General features: G+C 39.7%; 1 protein-coding gene and 1 long non-coding RNA gene across 2 annotated transcripts in view; one reads left to right on the top strand and one right to left on the bottom strand.

Moving 5' to 3' along the window:
* Positions 1-3,975, bottom strand: part of LOC113921401 — a 32,449-nt gene extending 28,474 nt beyond the window's left edge. Inside the window, exon 1 of the long non-coding RNA XR_003519668.2 lies at positions 3,879-3,975. This is a non-coding gene — a long non-coding RNA (uncharacterized LOC113921401). The remainder of the gene's footprint in view (positions 1-3,878) is intronic.
* A 159-nt stretch (positions 3,976-4,134) lies between these two features.
* The window catches only part of TIGAR (TP53 induced glycolysis regulatory phosphatase), a 32,586-nt gene continuing 17,171 nt past the window's right edge, over positions 4,135-19,549 (top strand). Inside the window, exons 1-3 of the mRNA XM_027591958.2 lie at positions 4,135-4,288; positions 13,204-13,241; positions 17,046-17,167. Of these exons, the coding sequence (XP_027447759.1) occupies positions 4,257-4,288; positions 13,204-13,241; positions 17,046-17,167 (192 nt within the window). The 5' untranslated portion in view covers positions 4,135-4,256. The remainder of the gene's footprint in view (positions 4,289-13,203; positions 13,242-17,045; positions 17,168-19,549) is intronic.

Below are 19,549 nucleotides of genomic sequence, written 5' to 3'. Positions count from 1 at the left end.
AAGAAAAATAGAAATTTCATTGACTCCTATTAACCAGCAGGCCAGCATTTGGTTATTTAATTAATACAATTAATTTTACCCTTAATGCTATTGTTAAAAGTATCTGGAAACTGATGCCAACCCACGCTCTCCTCCCTGATCCCACATCCTGAGTAGATCAAGCATTTTCACCCTTGGCTCATTTTCAGTGAAGACTATAATTAAATCTTTATTTGAAAACACGACTAAAAGTCCAGCACTCACTGCATTATTGAGACGACAGAAATTTGTGATGAATTTGATGAAGAGTGTTAGGTCAAGATAAGAATCTAGGATTACATGGGCAACTTGGGTAGAAGATATTGCCATGAGATGAGAAAGACTTGAGGAAGGGTGAGCAGTCTTAGGAGGTAAAAATCAAAGATTCCGTGTGGACAAAGTTAGCCTGAGATGCCCATTGGAGATCCAAGTGAAGATGCTGTGTAGGTAACTGGACAAATGAAGGAGGAGACTGGATACTTGTGGACTGGAGATATAAATATCTATACACTGGATAGGATCACCTAGGAGGCTGCACGGTTAGGTGAAGAAGAGAGCTAAGGACAGAATCCTAGGATAATCCAACATGCACAGTATTTATGGCATTGTCCACTCACTAAACATGTATGTGTTCTCCATGTTTCCCATTACATTTGCAGTTAAATAGGGCCATGTCAGTAGCTCTGGACAATGCATGGAGGAAGCCTCTAAGAACTGGTTCAAGACCTTTAATTGTTCTCCTCTCCTGCCCCAGGAATAATGAATCTATGTATTTACATTGATATATCTGTCAACCCTAATCCCTGAGTGGCTATGTGGAGCAAAGCCCCTTTTTGATACACGTCAGACAAGTTACACAAGAGAGAAACTTTTATGTGTTAAGCCATGGACAACTTCAGGGTTAATTTGTTACCTCAGCATAACTTGGCCCATCCTAACTAATTCAGAATTCCATCATATGCTATACCACAACAAAGCACTATTTTTTATTTAAAAAAAAAGGGGGGGCATATGTGACGTGATAGGTTGTCAACAAAAGCCTACTGGTGGTTATTTCTAGCTTCTATCTAAACAAAGTTTAAACCAACTCCCTGTTCATTTTAGAAGCTGAAGAGCAATCCCGGAACTGTTGAGTGAATAATGCAAGATTATGTCCATTCTTTCAAAGATCGTCATTTCTCAATTGTGTTTTTTTTATTCTTAGAGTTAATGAAAACACTCTTTTTTATACATATTTCTTGCATAATTCTTTAAGTTAATACTGGTGCTTTATAATTTTCTAAATTTCTCCTAAATTAGTACTCTCCCATTTTATCAGATAATTTTTTAGATGTTGGTTCATTTGAGAAATTGAGCATAATAAATATTCCTCATTCATGCATTAACAAATTTTAATTGAGTCCCTACTGTGTTTTAAACATTTTGATAGGAGCCGGGGAAATAATGAAACAGAGCCAGTACTTACCTTCATAGTTATAGTTTTGATACCACCTGGAGCATACTTACCTGGGGTCAAACTCAGTTTTGAGATCTTGAGAGATGGGAAATTAGTTAGCTTCTCTGTGCTTTAAGTTTTTCAATTGTAAAATAAAAATAGGGGTGTCTGGGTGGCTCAGTTGGTTAAGCGGCTGCCTTTGGCTCAGGTCACGATCCCAGGGTCTTGGAATGGAGCCCTGCATTCGGTTCCCTGCTCAGTGGGGAGTCTGCTTCTCCCTCTCCCTCTGCCCCTCCCCATTGCTCATGCTGTCTCAAATAAATAAAATCTTAAAAAAATAAAATTAAATTAATAATTCATACCTTGCAGAGTTATTGTGTTAAATGAGACAAAGTGGAAGTCTGTTTTTAGTTAAGCTTTAGAAATGTACTCAGACTACCTTAAAGAGAAAGAGTTTTTATTGTCAAAAAGAACCTATAAAGTATCTGGTGTTATGGCAGCTGGAGGGACTAGGGACCAGGTAGTCTCTGCATTACACACTTGTGTCTGTTTCTGTGTTTACTGATTTCTTCTATTACCTCGCTTGTTCTTAATTCCTACTCTGTAAATCTGTTCTCAAGCTTGTATAATTTGTGGTTTCTGTTTCTTCATAGCTTCAGTCTGCATGCTCCTCATTGCTCGATCTTACCGGTTCTCTTGATGCTTTTTCTCTTTAGTCCTCACTTACAACTACCTAATTAATTTCCCTGTTCTAGTTCAAACTTCCAGAGAATCTGTTGGACTGATTCATTCACTCAGGCATTCAGAAGATTCATATAAACTATCTACTATGTGTAGGGAGTGTACTCCCATGGTAATTTGGGCCTTCTTTTAGAATCCTCTGAATTATCCTTCCACCCTCATTCTGAAAGCTTGTTAGAGATGCTGAATTTGGTCCCCACTCCCGATCTACTAAATCAGAATCATTTTAACTAGATCCCCAAGTGATTTGTATGCCTGTTCAAGTTGGCGAAGCACTGCCTTAAGCTTCTAGTTCTCAAAGCTGACTGTACATTGGAAAAAGCTGGGGAGGAAAAAAAAAATTACTGATGTCTGGATCCCTCCTGCAGAGGTTCAGATTTAATTTTTCTGGGCTGTGGCCTGGCATTCAAAAGGTCCTAGATGGTTCCAATGTGTGGGTGGGTTTAAGAATCACTGAACCAGTCCTGTGTCACCATAGACCAGCTGTGAGCCTAGAATAATTGCTTAATTTCTCTCTAGGCCAGATTCTTCGTCTCTTAAGTGAAGATACCCTGTCTACCTTGGACTTGTTCTGAGGGCCAAATGTGATCACACATGTGAAACCGTTTTTGAAAAGTGTGCCTATAAATCCCATGCATCACTTGATTTCTCTAAACCCATCTTTGCATATATAATTGGGGGGAATTGCATTATCAAATAGGAATATAAGTAAAAATGGATGGAGAACAATGTAAAGGTTAACATTATTAAGCTATATCATTGTAAAGCTGGCACGAGTAAGCTTTACCTGTTATTCCATTTTACTTATCATGTAAGAAAGAGGTTAAGTAACTCTCTCAAGGCCCTGAAAGCTGTTAGAGAAACATTAGTCGCCAGATACTCCTTAAAAAATGGCGGGGGGTAAGATTTTACGTAAGTCAACTGCAACTGGGGTTAAGACTTGCAGTGTGGTGGAGAGACTGAATTCAACTCCAAATACAGCAGAGACCAAATACAGCAGAGGTTTACAGCCAGGGGGTGGAGTGAGGGAGGGAATGGAAACTAAGAAGTTGGTTAGGTATCAAGGGAGAGGGGGAAGAGGAACTTGGAGGACGGAGAGCTCCATTAAAAACCAAGGGTGGAGATAGAGGAGCTTGATTAGATACGAAGGGTGAGGGGATTCTCGATAAATTAGCTCCGCAGGGGTCTTCGGTGAAACCCGGCTCAGCAGGCCAAGAATGAGGCCTAGTCTAGAAACGCGCTCAAAACAAACCTGCCTAAAGTTTGCTGCAGGAGTGTGTCTGTCAAGGCGCGGGCGGGGACCGAAACTGGGTGGGTCTAAGTCCCCAGACTTTGCGGACCCTACATTCCCAGCGTTAGGGATTTTTTTTTTTAAGATTTTATTTATTTATTCATGAAAAACAGAGAGAGAGAGAGAGAGAGAGAAGCAGAGGGAGAAGCAGGCTCCCAAGGAGCAGGGAGCCCGACACGGGACTCGATCCCAGGACCCTGGGATCACGACCTGAGCCGAAGGCAGACGCTTAACTATCTGAGCCACCCAGGCGCCCCCAGCGTTAGGGATTAACAGTAAAACCTCATAGGACCCAATGTGTCTGGCGCAGTACACCCCTGAGGTAAGACTACTAGCTGCATTACAGCTTCAAATGAAATCAACCCCAAACCGTGAGCTGGTTCCCTTACCTACCCGGAATCTCCCCGATCCAAACTTGCCGGGGTAAGAATCGCCTCCACTGCGGACTCCAGGGCGGGCCCCGCACGCACCTGCCGCGCGCCAATCATAGGCCTGCGCGCAGGGGCGCAAGCGCCACGGCCCTGGGCGGGGTCTCGTCGCTCACCAGTCTCCTCCGACCTGCCGGCCTCCCGCCGCCCTGATTGGCCCTCCAGGGATGACGTAGACGGCCGCCACGACCTATGGCGGCGGAGCCGGCCGGCCGGCGGGGCTTGGCGGAAGTGGTGTCGGCGAGGTGTCCCGCAGTGCGGAGAAGCGGCGCGCAGGAGGGTGCTGGGCACGCGAGCCGGAGAGCTGGGGCAACCGCTTTCCCTCCCTCCCGGCGCCAGGAAGATGACGCGCTTCGCTCTGACCGTTGTCCGGCAGTGAGTATGGCAGGGTGCTCTTCTCGCCTTCTGGTCAGTGAGTTGTTCTGGAGTGGGTGAAGAGACCGTTGATCTGTATCTCCCCCGCTTGCTGTCCCCTCGGAGGGCTGGCTTGGACCCGGCTGTTTCGAAGGTGTTTTCGCCAGGGCCGTCTCTCTTGGACCCCCCCCCCCCTCGCCCCCCAGCACCGCTGAGCGAGGAAGGCGGGTCCTAAGTATCCTGAGTCCCGCACTACAGATGAGCACACTGAGGTCTGGAGGAGTCAGCGGTTGAGGTTCGCAGCCACTTGGCGGAGTTACAACTGAAGAAAGACAACCTTGTCCTCGGACTTCCCTGTGCGCCGCTTTTTGCTCCCCAGCGGATTCTGAAGAATTTACGGGATGGCTCGTCCAAGGCAGATATTTTTGTGCCGGCTGCCTTCTGCTGTTACCCCTCGCTTGCCAGGGCAGCCGCAGGCACAGATCTGAGATTTATTTCTTCCCTCCGGAGATTACATTGTTGGCAGAGGAAGAGGGCCTCCGCCCTCGTCTCGGCCGACCGCATCACCCCGGACAAATATTTTTATCATAACATTACACGGTGGAGCTAAAGGCAGATATGTCTTTTTTTTTTTTTTTAAGATTTTATTTATTTATTCATGAAAGAGAGAGAGGCAGAGGGAGAAGCAGGCTCCCAAGGAGCCCGATGCGGGACTCGATCCCACCTGAGCCGAAGGTAGACGCTCAACCATCCGAGCCACCCAGGCGCCCAAGGCAGATATGTCTTTATGTCTGTTATCTTTCTCCTTCTGAACGCGCTTATTGGCCGAGTGTCAATGGAAGTGCAGTTCAGGGTGGTTAAGAGCACAGATTTTTCAAGCAAGATAGACCCGGGTTAGAATCCGGGCTCTGGCTAGGAGGAGCCTTGTAACCAGCGCTTCCGTTAACCGACGTAACCTTTACGACCTCAGTTTCCTGATATATTAAATGGGGTAATGATAATACCTACCTCTCAGGGCTAGTGTGAGAATTAAATGAGGCAAAGGCAAAGCGTATAGCTCAACGGAGGGGAAGAAATATATCTCAAGAATTAGGTAACTTCTAATTCTCTGAGGACGTCTCTAATAAAAATGTAGTTAATCCTCAATATTTACGTATAGTTCTACCAGACCAGCATTTTGTACACTGCGTGCCAGTGTACTGGGTTATACAGATAAATAAGATACCATTTTTGACTTTCCGGAGCTCAAAAGGAGTACGAATAGGACTTCACCTGGTCAAGCTGACTTTAACTGCTATCTTCTTTTTGTCCTCTTCTTCCTTCATAGGATAATCTTGGGAATCATCAGAATTATCCCTTTAGGACTCACAGGATTTTGATGACTAAACCAGAAATCGATTTTCTCTCTGTCTCTTCTTTCCCCACCCCTCCATTTTATAGAATGCTTTATGACCATTTTATGACCTACTTAAGGGCATATAGCTTACTGGTAGCAGAGAAGGAAGTGGAGCCCTCATTTTTCCAGTGTTACAACACTATCTGGATGCCTTGACTCAGGCAGCACAGTGTCTGACATTTAATTGAAGCTCAGAAGTTGTAGGAAATCTGGATTAACCCTCCCTTGAAAAGTAGGGTGATGTCTATTTAGATTCTTACTGGACAATAGTTATATGAATTTGGATTTTGTCCCTTCCCTGCTTCTTAAAAAGGGCTTGATTTTAAAAATTGATTCCTTAAAGAAATTCTATGAAGAATCAATTTAGAAATAAGTCTTTCTAAATTACTATGTGCCAGGCACTGTTGTAATTAAGTTCTGACAACAGTCCAGTGAGGTGAGGACTGCTCTTCAGTTAGCAGGTGAGGGAATGGATGCAGAGGGCATGTAACTTGCTTGGAGTCACATGGCTAGATGGGGGGCTGGGATTTGAACCAAAGGAACAAGACTCTGCAGCCCATCCTCTCAACCACTGTAGTCTTCTGCCTCCTATTTAATTGAGTTAAAACCTAGTGTTTTAGATTGCTGGAATATCACTTAGTGGCTACTTTTTATTTCTGCTAATATAATTGTAAAGAGTGATAAGAATAGTTTGCATTGTTCTGTTTTATTTGTGGGAAAGTAAAGTTAAAGTGTTGAAATAATTGGTAGGGTTATGGTTAACTCTGTTTAGATCATCCCTCTTTCCCCTTCTGAGTTCTCCAAGCTAAGAATTGAAGATTCTTTCAGGAAAAGAAATGATTTCAAACTTGGTTAATAATAGTCACCATAGTTAAATATGATGACTCGTTGGAATTCACAAGATTGGGTCATTTAGCATAATATTGGGAATAGCACTAGCCTTTTCTATTACCTGATTCTGTTTAAGATAGATGCTCTGAAACTGATGGCATGATCAGTATTTTTTAGGAGATGGATAATTTTATTGAATGGTGCCTCTTTAGATAATGCAAGAAACCTTTGAAATGCAATTTCTTTAAGTTCAACCAAAGCCTTTATGAATCTTGCGCTGTTACTACATGTGTGTTTGTCTTCATCATATTTATGGGGTATGTATTGTTTTTGGAATACAATATCCAAGATTTCAAACTTGAAGTCTTTTAATATTATTAAACTGTAACTTTTTTTTTTTTAAGATTTTATTTATTTATTTGACAGAGAGAGAGATAGCGAGAGCAGGAACACAAGCAGGGGGAGTGGGAGAGGGAGAGGGAGAAGCAGGCTTCCCGCAGAGCGGGGAACCTGATGCAGGGCTCGATCCCAGGACCCTGGGATCACGACCTGAGCCGAAGGCAGACGCTTAACGACTGAGCCACCCATGTGCCCCTAAACTGTAACTTCTTATGATCTTGTAGCACAGCATTGTTGAAAACCCCGATATACATAGGTTGGCATTTCCATCACTTACACAACCCCTTGAAAGGACCCAGTTCCCTTGAAATTATTTGTGTGTTTACCATTAGTTGCCTGCAAAGCCATCCCATTTCACTTCCATTTTTAGCTGGCTCTTAAAACTTAAAAAAATTTTTTTATAAACTAAATTAAGTTTACTTTTATTGACTCAAAGATGATAAATTAGTAAAGTTATTGATAGCAAAACTGGCTTGTTTTTCTTATGCTACCTCTATTACTTTTTGTTGAATGCCAATCTGGTCATTAATAAAAACAAGCACAGTAAATATTAGGTCACCTGTAAACTTTTATAAACATCTATGTGATTGTTATGTTACTGTGGTATTTGTTTTTTGAGAATACAGTTGATCAATTGGGAGACTGTTTACAACTACGACTAACTTCTTTATAAACAAAAACATATCATGAGTTGGGTGTGTTACATTTTTTTCCCCTCAACCTATCTAGTGAAAGTCTCTGTGTTACTAGCCCTTGAAATCTTCCATGTTTATGGATGAATTAATTGGTAGAGAAGAATTAGGATAAAGCTGTATTCATGATTAAATATCAGGTGAGGCTTTGCATTTCCATGTACACTAAAGCATACCTATTTTGAAAACATGCCCCCAACTGTACTAATTTCCTATGATTTATCTCCGTCTTGTGGCAAACAATACTTGTTGATTGAATTTAAATTATTTAAAGGATATGATTGGGAAATTAAGCCTTATAAATGACTTCTAAGGAAATGCCATAGAATGTAAACCAGAGCTAACAAAATATCTTTTGAAGTGAAGAACAGTATAATAACCTACAAAATGAATGATGCATATTTGTAGGGCCTATAAATGGCTGGTCATAAGACTTAACTTCTTGGCATAAGCATTTGGATTCTTGCAGAGTCGGGTGTTCTGTTTTGGAAATGGATCACACTGGAGATTTTGAAAATGAGTAGTGTTATTCCTGACTCCTTCGAAATATATCCCTCTGACCTTTCAGCTTCCTCTACCTTCTCTGCCTCTATCACAAGCTAAACTTTCATTAAGGGAAGTAGATTAATAGTAAAACTATTTTAGGCACCTACTTTTCTTTCCCACTCCCAAAAAACCCTGTATACAGTTGCCATAAGGATTTATACAAACCTCTTGATAAAGCTGATAAAAGCTGTGAAAGTAAATATATATTTAAGTTTTGGGGGAAAAATTCTATTTCTAGGTTTCCTGCTCTGTAATAATTGTAAAGTGATTTGAAGGCAAAAAATGCCCAGCAGAATGCCAGTGATTGTTAATAATACAGTAATTAAGTCTCTCTCTTGACTTTAGCTAAATAAAATCCTTCATTATATCATTGCTATTTTTTTCCTCCCTTTGTCAAAAATAGTTAGATGGTGTGGCAGTACCTTACAAAACTGTCAGAAAGTACTGAGATTCCATTTTTTTTATAGTATGACATTTTGATAATAGAATCTTTTATATTATTCTGCATCTTATCAAATCAGCTATTGAGATTGAACTAAAATCATGAGCTGTCTTTTTAGCAAGCATACAAAAAATAATCATCTGCTAAAAAAAATTATCATCTGCTAAAAAAAATTATCATCTGCTGAATTTGTATGATTTGTAAAAACCTGGATTGGCAAATTATTAAATTTCTCCTCATCTTTGATCTTAAATTTATAAAATGAGCAGGAGAGCTTGTGATTGGTATAAAGTAGGCAAAAGCTTTTGAGGTTCCTGTATAAAAGTAAACATGACATAGGGAGGGTTCTTTGAATTTTGCTTGAAATTGAATTGGCTACCAAGTACTGTCTAAAGAGGACATTACTTGTATTTAACAGCAGTTCTTTTATTCTTGATCTCACTCAGCAAGATTATGAGGCTGAGACAGGAAGTGAATACAATGTTTGGGAATCATTTTCTGTATTAGAAATGACAATTTCTTCATCATCGCCCTGGAAGCTTTGTCTGAATGGTAGAGATTAATATACTCTTTCACATTTATCTTGTATGATTCTGAATAAATTTTGGAGTATAAGACATATTTTATTAATATTAACCACAACAATGATAATAATGGCAAACCAGTGGTAAATAGTTCTGAGACATTTCATTTATTTGTCATACTTTTTTTTTTTAAGATTTTATTTATTTACGAGAGAGAGATAGCAAGAGAGAGCATGAAGAGGGGCGGGGGAGAGGGAGAAGGAGGCTCCCTGCTTTGCAGTGAGCCCTGTGCGGGGCTCATCCCAGGACCTGGAGATCATGACCTGAGCCCAAGGCAGACGTTTAACTGACTGAGCCACCCAGGCGCCCTGTCATATATTTTTTTAAAGCTACGTCCACATATTTAGAAATCAGAACAATTCTCCCTGGTCTTAACCTCTTCTCCTCTCACCCCTTAGATGGTCATATTTATTAGTTTCTCATGTATCCTTCCAGTGTTTTCTTTGTTTTGTTTTGTGGCAGGTCCAAATATTTATTCTTATTTACCACCTTTCTATAAAGGTAACATTTTTTTTTTTATATTATCCTGGACCTTGCTTTTTCTCCTTAATATATTTTGGAGATTTTTCCATATCTTTACATAAATCACTCTCTTTTTAGGGGACACAGTTACATAGTATTCCATTATGTAGCCACACCACCATTTATTTGTTAACGCAACCAGTTCCCTGTTGATGGATGTTTAGGTTATTTACCATCTTTTGCTATTAGAAATAATATTGTTACAAGTATTATTTTAAATATGGATGCCTTTGGCTCGGCTCATGATCCCGGGGTCCTGGGATTGAGTCCCGCATCATCGGGCTCCGTGCTCAGCGGGAGGCCTGCCTCTCCCTCTCCCACTCCCCCTGCTTGTGTTCCCTCTTTCGCTGTGTCTCTCTCTGTCAAATAAATAAATAAAATATTTTTAAAAAAATTACCTTTAAATATGGATGAATGTAAACATTCCCAGTAATAGGGTTGCTGGATCAAAGGGCAAACAGATTTGTTATTTTGATAGGTATTTTCAGATGGCCATACACTGAGGTTCTGTTGTTTCCCAGGATTTTCTCCCGGTAATGAGTATGTTAGGGCGAGGCAACCTCTGGCTGTGCCTTTAAGGAGCTGGAGCCAGGGTAGACACACAACTAAAAAAGTTAATTAGTATACAGGTGGTAACTTTTAATAGTGGTGCTGGGTAAAATGGAAGTATTGCATTGGGGTGTTTAAATGGGATAGGTAGGTGGGGAAATGTGCTGGGAAGGGAAGACTCCCACAGAGAGCTCGCTCTGTGTTGGGTCTTGAAGAATGAGAACCTATTGACCTGGTCTAGCAGTCTATGTTTTAATAAGCCCTCCAGGGGATTCTGATACACGCCCAAGTTTGAGAACCACTGCTCTAGGCAGAGGTTGGCAAACAACTATTTCTGTAAACAATGGACAGGGTTCCAGGCAGAGGCCTGGGTTTGTGATTCTGACTCTCCGGTCTGATGGAGTTCCTTTCTGGATCTATGTAAATCAATCCCAAGTGAGGGCTTTTGTTTTATTTTGTTTTTTAACTAGTGCTTTATGTAAAACAGATAGAGCAAGGGTGATGAGCCTTCACAGTAATCAGGGAAATACAAATTCAGATCAAACTGAGATAAACTGTTCTAGTGCCAAATTGGCACAAATGGGAAACTGACATTACTAAATGTTGGAGAGGATGTGAAACGCTGCTGGGGTATGTAAATTGCTATGACCACTTCGGTAATACCTAGTAAAGCTGAATGTTTGCATACTCTGTGGCTCAGCAATTCTAGTGCGACGCCTATATCACTAGGTGTGGGTTAGCAAACTTTTAATTAAAGGGTAGGAAGTAGTTTAGGCTTTACAAGCCATGCACTCTGTCTGAACTGCTCAAGTCCACTATTACTGTGTGAAAGAAGCCATAAAGAACATACAAACACATGTGTGACTATTCCAATATAACTGTTTACAAAAAGTAATTTGTCAGTTCTCGAGTGGTTTTCAAACATGAATCTGCAATAAGAATCACCTGGTGGGTTTATTAAAACACAGATTAACTGGACCCCAACCTCTGAGTTTCTGATTCAGGCGTCTGGGGTGGGTCCTGAGAATTTGCATTTCCAAAAGTCCTCAGGCAATGCCAGTGATCCTGATCCAGAGGCCACACTTTGAGGACCACTGCCTTAGAGAATTTGATGCACTCTGTACAAAGATAGTCACAGCAGCTTAGCTCTAAACTGGAAACAATGTAAATATCAACAGTAGAATATGTAAATACATTGTGGTAAACTCTTATGCATATTACACAATAATGAGAAGTAAGAAGTATGCCACCCTCAACAACCTTGATGTATCTCGCAAACAATGTTAACAGAAACAACACAGAGAACTACATACAGTAAGAAGCAATTCATTATAAGGTTCAACAGCAGGGGAACTAATCTGTGCTATACATGGGTGGGAAAGCTATGAAGAAAGGTGAAGCAAGTGGGCATCTAAATGTCCAGGTAGTGGATCCACTGCGGGTGGGAGGACATTGTGATGATTTCTGTGTAGCTCTGTCCAAGAATGACCTATAAACAGAACTATTGAGTGCTTACTAAAAGCTGAGCAGTGTTTGTTTGTTTGTTTATTTTTAAAGCTGAGCAGTGTTTAAACACTTTAACTGTGATAAACAGTTTGCTTGGCCTGTATTCGGTTACCCCAAGAGTCCTGTTTAAAGATTTATTTATTTATTTTTAGAGAGAGACATAGAGTGCACACACAGATGAGGAGGGCAGGGAGGGGCAGAGGGAGAGAGAGAATCTCAGACAATCTCTGAGTGCGAGCCCAGCGTGGGCTCGATCCCACAGCCCCCCGAGATCTGAGCTGAGGAAATTAAGAGCTGGACACTTAACTGACACAGCCACGCAGGCGCCCCAAGAGTTCTGTTTAAATAGGGCTAATATTGTCCCCATTTTATAGACAAAGAACAGAGTCACTCAAGTCTAACCAAGTTCCTAAGGATACAGCCAAAGCAGTTTTGTTCCTCAGCCTGCTATGTGGCAATGAAGTTTACTTTAAAGGATTTTCACCTCTCATTGACATGGAAATCTATAAATATGTGGGCATTTGATACCAAATGAGGAAACAACTTGATCTGAAGAAACCTATTTTTACCTATTTCCAATTCTGTGTCCAGTGTCCATACAGAACAAGCCAACTCCTTTCTCCCAGTCTGCTCCTGGTCCTTTGTGTCTCCGTTTCCAGTTCCTTACACTGTACTTAGCGCATAAAAAGGCCTCAAAGAATTTTCCACTCAGTTCTTGATAGCTTTTCATGTACTTGATTGCTTTTGTTGCAGGTATATCCTGCTGTCTGGTCTGGTCCAGGTAGCACAGCCCCCTTCACTTTCTTTCCCCTCCAGCCTCAATTGATTATTTTGTGATAAAGTTTCCAGTCCTTTCCCTCCTCTGGTGGCTTCAAAATTGGTTCGGTTTGGTTTTTGACTTCTTCAAAACATAGTACCCAAACCTCAGTTTTTCAGTGTGGTCTGCAAGATAGTTGTCAGCATTACAAGAAGGAACAGCTTGAGCTCTAGGAACTGGGAGAAGCCGGGGTGTCTGAAGGCTTGGGGACTTCTTTCCCCCTGAATTCAGGTTCCCTTGCACTTGCTTATTCAGTCCAGCAAGAGATGGACTCATGGTTTCCTTCTGCTGCTTGTAAAAAGAGTTTTAGTCAACATAATTTATTTTCACAAGATTATTTAATAAAAATTATATATGTATTTTCATAGAATTTGCTACTTAAAATTTACTTACGATTGATTCATGAGTTACACATTTTAATTTGGGGCAGGGTGAAATTCTTAGCTCATCAACTAAATACATTAGAGTAGATGATTGCAAATAGCAGGTTAGAACAAGTTTTATATTTACAGGTTAGATTATGAAGTATGCTACAGTGTTCATATGCTGCCTTTGTGAATATCATTACCTTTCATTGGTGATTTTTTTCTCATTTCAAAAATAACCTAATTTGGTAATAAAGGTTTTTCCCCCCCCACCCTCTCTATTTTAGTGGAGAAACAAGATTTAACAAGGAGAAAATAATTCAAGGTTAGTATACTTTATTTTAGCTGTCTCCTTTAGTGTTAATGTGATATGTGAGTTAATCAGATTTGGGGGGGGGAGGGTAGACCGGGGGTAGCTTGTATTGTGAACAGCATTAGAGAAAGTGTCATAGCCATAGAAATATGATTAGAGCAGATGGTCATCAAGAGGAATAAGTCTCTTAAGTGAACTGAACGTAAAAAATAGGATTCTAAGTTGTTTATAGGTAGCTTCAACTGGCCCAGTCAGCTGATTGAAGAGTTATGTTGAGTCTAGTGGTCTTAAAATATAACTGCTGTGATTTAAAATGATTTCCTATTTGGAAACATGAAATTTGCTGGCTGGTGTTAATAGTATTTTTCTTCTAAGACGGTTATATTATTTTTAGCAGTAACAAGAGGTGTAAAAAGAGAATTCCTATTCTCACACAGGATTGTTACTTTATTCTAACAGATTCTTCCTCTGTTCTGCTAATTTGGGTTCAGGTCTTTTAATCTCCCTATGATCCAGCAAGTCTAGCTTTTAAAGAATATTTTGGGTAAACTCTCAGCCAGACAGGCTATTTCTGTGCTGTGATTATAAAAACATTTAGTTTTATTTTTTTGGATAGGGACATCTGGAATTTGCAGAACCTGATTTTCATACCCAGAGTGCCCCATTCCCTCTTCTGAAAACTAGTCTGATAATTAAATGAACCTTTGTTTTCCAGTGACATGTGCCCAACCCAAATTAGCCTCTGTACTTCTGCCCCTTACCACCCTGTCCTTTAGTACTGCCCACCTGTCTCATTTCATTAGACACTAACAGCGGAGCAGGAATACACATTTTTGTGATCACACCTGGTTTTGACATTTGTTTTGTGTTATTTTCCTACCTTTGTCAGTTAGATGCTTATTCTTTAAGTTAAAGCATTCAAGGCTTATATACTTCCAAGTACCATTTTTGTTGCGTAACTACAGTTTTGATATGTAGTCATTTCATAGGTATTCAGCACCAGGTGTCTTAAATTTCCACTGTGATTTCTTCAGTGACCCATGAATTATTTAGAACTATTTTGTAAATTTCCAGATGACTGGGCTTTTTGTTTTTGCTTGTTCTCTTTTATGATTGGCTTCCAATCTGACAAGATGGCTTATTTGATGAGACTCTTCGAAATCTATTAACACGCTGTGTTTATAAATCTACCATTGTATGCTTGAGAAAAATCTGTGTTTTCTGATTGTTGGGTTTGGAGTTATATGTCAAATAATTAACCTCTGTTTTGTTCAAATTTTCTATGCTTTGCTAATTTTGTAAATTTACGAATTTGCCTGCATGACCGAAATACGGATTTATGGGTGAGATGTGGAATTTCCCATTGTGATGGCTAACTTATAGTTTAGTACCTGACATTCTATCAATTTGTGCTTTGTGTGTTCTGCTCTTATATAGAGACTATTTCATGAGGCACATACGTATACAGGTTTAAAAATTGTTCTGCCTTCCTAGTGAATTGGATCGTTGATTATTTATAGTATCCTCACAATCCTAAGACTTTTGTCATAAAGTCTTGCATTTGTGAGTATAATATAGCTTCTCCAGCTGTTTTGGGCTTGGAATTCGCCTGGTATGTTTTTCTCTTGCCTTCCTTTCAGCCTTTCTGGGTGCTGACATCTTAAGTGTTACCTCATAAATACTACGTAGCTGATTTTGGTTCTCTTCCTCCCCTCCCTCCTCCCTCTCCTACTCCTCCCCCCCTTCCCTGCTGGCTTTGGAATGATAAACTATTTCCATTCTTTCAATTGTTACCTTTAAATTTTTACCATTCATATCTAATGAAGTATATTATCACTATCTCCTTGCCCCCCAAATACAAGGAACTTATATGACTATTGCTTAGTATCTTAGTCCTATCCTTTTTTAACCACGTGACATAGGCATTATTATTTGACTCGTTATTTAGACAATGTTTAGATTTACATATATATTTACCAGTTTTCTCTCCTTCTCATTTCTTTTGCATCTCAGACCTCCATTCCTGAAGTATCTTTTTTGAAAGGTCCCCTACAGCAGATTGGTTGGTGGTAAAGATAGTTTTAATTGTTTCTATTCTAGACAATTCTATTTTTATTCTATTCAGCATTTTTTAGCCTAGACAATTTAGACTGACAGTTCTCTTAGCACTTGTTATTGTGCTGTTTTTTGTTTTTTGTTTTTTTTCTTCCATTGCTCCTGTTAAGTCTTCTCTCAGCCAAATCATGTTCCATGGTAGGCAATCAGTCTTTGCAACTGCTTTTAAAATCTTTTGTTTGATTTTGGTATTCTATAGGTGTCCCTTAATATATCTAGGAGGGATTTTTTTTTTTTCTTTTTAATTTATCCTGCTTGGTGTTTTATCTGTAGATTTTCCATCATTTCTGGAAAATTCTCAGCCATTATCTCTTCATATTTTCTTTCTTCTTTCTGGAGTTCCAGGCAGATGTATGTTAGGGAATATCATTCTGTCCTTCATGTCTCTAATAGATGTGAGATGTGTTTCATCTCCTTTGTCTGTGCTGCATGTGGGGTAATACCACAGCCCTGTCTATGAGTTCATTAAGCCTTTCTGTTACTGAATCTCCCTTTATCCACTGAAGGATTGTTTCCCTCCTCAACAACTCATAATATTTTTCATTATTAAAAGATCTGTCTGGTTCTTTTAGAAAGCTGTTTGGTTGTTTTTGATGACTTCTTGTTACTTGCTTATTTTTGTGATTCCGTCTATATGTTTTATTCACAGTTTGTAGTCTGTATCTGCTGATTTCAATGTCTGAAGTATTAATGATTCTGAATCTGTTTTTTGTTGTTTCTGCTGACTTTCATTCACGATAGATTATTTTCTTGTGTGTTAAGTTACTGACTGAACTATTATTTGCTCTAACTTAGTAGGAAACGTGTTAGCCTTTATTCAGTCAGATTTGCGCTGAAGCGAATTTGCATTTGATTTTACTATTGACCTGAGACTATACCAGCTTCCTCGTAGGATCTCTAGCTTCCAGGAATGCTGAGTTCAGGCCTCCTACCTTGCTGTGCCATGCAGCAGGCTCCCTCCCCCAGCTGCCCCCTTGCTTGTGCTGATATCCTGGCAACTCCATTTTTCTAATGTTAATATTCAGGTTTCAGCTCAGGGTATTTTGGTTGCTTTGCATTTCCTCTTAGAGACTTTCCTTAGATCCTGTGAGCATCATGCACACACACACACAACACACACACACACCCATTTAGTTCTTTTGCAATAGGAGGACCCTTCAGAGTGTTTAATCAGCCCTTCTCCTGGAAATGAAGGTTCCAAAGTTTTTTTGTTTTGTTTTGTTTTTTTAAGGAAAAAGAATGAAGAAAGAGGGGAACAAGGGTGAGGGGAAATAATACAATATTGAACATTTGGGCAGTGGAGGTAAAGAAGGGAAACTGTTTAGGTGAGGATCCTACCTTTCAAATGCAGCGCCTGGGTTGAGAACATAAGATCAGAGCCAGCATTAAGAAAATAACAGCTAATGAAGGGATGGGCAGACACAAGAGAAGGGAGAGCTGGAGACAACTGAATTCTCATCATCATCTGATTCCCATTAGGCAGACATTCTTTTGGGAAACATTTGAATACCTGAGCCTTTACAGGATTGTAGCTTAATATTACTTGCTTTTTTGGTTCTCTGAAAAGTTATATAGAAAAGTACCTAAGGAAATCTTTTAATAAAATATAGATAAATTCTATTTATATTTTCTTACATGTGATTTATTTGCATCTGTTATCTTTATATTTGAATGTTATTGTTCCTTCTCTGACTACCACAGGACAAGGAATAGATGAGCCTCTTTCAGAAACTGGATTTAAACAAGCAGCTGCCGCTGGCATATTTCTTAATAATGTGAAGTTTACTCATGTTTTCTCCAGTGACCTCATGAGGACAAAGCAGGTAAGTTTAGAGTCAAGGTTTAGACCGATGAGTAAAGAGTCTCAACAGTTATAACCTTGAAAACTGCTTCCAGAGTCTGTAGGAAATTCAGTCACATGCAGATACCATCCCCATTCCTCTCCTTCCCGCACTAACAGAACTTCTTTCTTTCATTTTACTTTTGTACTTCATTTTATTTTGGTAATTTTTAAATTAAAGTAGCTTGGGGAAAATGTCTAACAAAATATCTTTAAAAAGACAAAGAAGGTTTATGAGAGAGAGCCAGCAGAAACACCAGACGGGAGAATTTAACCCACAAAGACATCAAATATTGGAATCCAGACACAGTTAGAAAAGAAAACAACTGTGTTACTGTAAAGAAATAAAAGGCATGTTTGAAATATCTTTAGGGAACAAATTACTATAAAAATGACCCCAGAGAATTAAAAAGGAACCAAATAAATGTCTAAAGACTTCATGGAGGGAATAATTCACCATGAGGGAATAACAGAGTTGGAATACAGTCTCCCTGCATAAGCAACTAGAGAAACAGGACAATATTTATGAAACAGTTGTTTGCAGACATTGGACTTCAGACAGTGTGGGCCTGTGATCCCCAAATGAAGTGAAAGAAATGAGGTGAGCCCTTGAGTTGTCCTGGTGTTCCACCTGATGCAATTTCCTGATGCTGGTAGGAGAAGCCAGATAGAGCCAGTGACTTCAGTGAATTGAGAAGACAATGCTTGGAATTTGGGGAGATTAAATGACTAAAGATTGTGGGGCAGAGTGCTGGAAGAGGGTGCTGCACAGAGAAAGCACTCTAGAAATTTGGATAGGGATCCCCTGAAATTCTTGGTGGACTAGAGTCTGCCTGTGCATAGGTGAAATTGCATGAGGCCAGGTATAAAACATAACTGCTAGGGAGAGAACAGTTGCTAGGGAGCCAGAAGCCAGACAATGTCAAGAGCTCCCACAGGTTGGGAATGATTTGAGTTCCTACCACCCAGAGTGGAGAGATTTTGTTAAATACATCAAGCATACAGTGGAAACTTCAGAAAGGTCACACCTTAACAGCGAGGCTGATCTGTGCTCAGGGGAACATAATGAGGAAAGAAATAGAAGATATGAAAAGAACCAAATTCATCTTCTTGAGATCAAAATACAATATTCTGAAATGAAAATTTCACAGGAGGGGATACTAGCAGGGTAGACACTGTTAAAGAAGAGGTCAGTGAACATGAAGTCATAGAAACAGAACATCCCAAAATCAAGGAAGAAAGAAGACTAAAAATGGAAAAATGGGGGTGCCTGGGTGGCTCAGTTGGTTAAGCGTCTGACTCATGATTTGAGTTCAGGTCATGATCTCATGGGTTGTGGGATTGAGCCCCACGTCAGGCTCCACGCTCAACTGGGAGTCTCCTTGAGATTCTCTCCCTCTGCCCCTTCTCCCACTCGTGTGTGCTCATGCTCTCTCTCTCTCTCTTTCTCTCTCTCTCCTTCAAATAAATAAATAAATCTTTAAAGGAAAAAAAAAGGAAAAATGAAGAGTCTCAATTGAGGGACCTGAAATAGACCCATACCTATATGGTCAGGGTGTTTTTGTTGTTGTGGGTTTTTTTTTTGTTTTGTTTTGTTTTTTAATATTGGTTTGGGCTTTTTTGGTCAGTTGATCTTTTTTAGTTCTCTCTTTATTATTATTTTTAAAGGAGTCTGGCTAAAGGTTTATCAGTTTTATTGATCTTTTCAGAGAATCAGCTCTTGGTTTCATTGATCTGCTTTATTCTTTTTTTAGTTTCTACTTCATTTATTTATGCTCTTTATTATAATCTCCTTCCTTCTGCTGGTTTTAGGTTTTGTTCTTTTTCAAGCTCCTTTAGGTGTAAGTTAGTTTGCTTTTGAGATTTTTCTTGTTTTTTGAGGTAGGTCTGTATTGCTGTAAACTTCCCTCTTAGAATAGCTTTTGCTCCAACCCAAAGAAAAATCTTGGAACCTTGTGTTTTCGTTTTGTCTCCATGTATCTTTTTGGTTTCCTCTTTAATTTCTTGGTTGACTCATTCATTATTTAGTAGCATGTTATTTAAACATGTTAAAGAGCATGTATTTGTGCTCTTTCCAGAGTTTTTCTTGTGGTTAATGTCTAGTTTCATACTGTTGTGGTTAGAAAAGATACATGGTAGGACTTTGGTCTTTCTGAATTTATTGAAACTTGTTTTGTGCTCTAATATGTGATCTCTTCTGGAGAGTGTTCCATGTACACTTGAAAAGGATATGTAGTCTGTTGTTTTAGGATAAAATGTTGTGAATATGTCTATCTGTTAAATCCATCTGGTCCAGTGTGTCATTCAAAGCCACTGTTTCCTTGTTGATTTTCTGTTTAGATGATCTGTCTATTAATGTAAGGGA

The sequence above is a fragment of the Zalophus californianus genome, chromosome 9, assembly GCF_009762305.2.
Source record: "Zalophus californianus isolate mZalCal1 chromosome 9, mZalCal1.pri.v2, whole genome shotgun sequence".
In the NCBI taxonomy this organism is placed as follows: Eukaryota; Metazoa; Chordata; class Mammalia; order Carnivora; family Otariidae; genus Zalophus; species Zalophus californianus.
The sequence above is the reverse complement of the archived record's forward strand: the minus strand, read 5'-3'. Positions and strand labels throughout refer to the sequence as shown.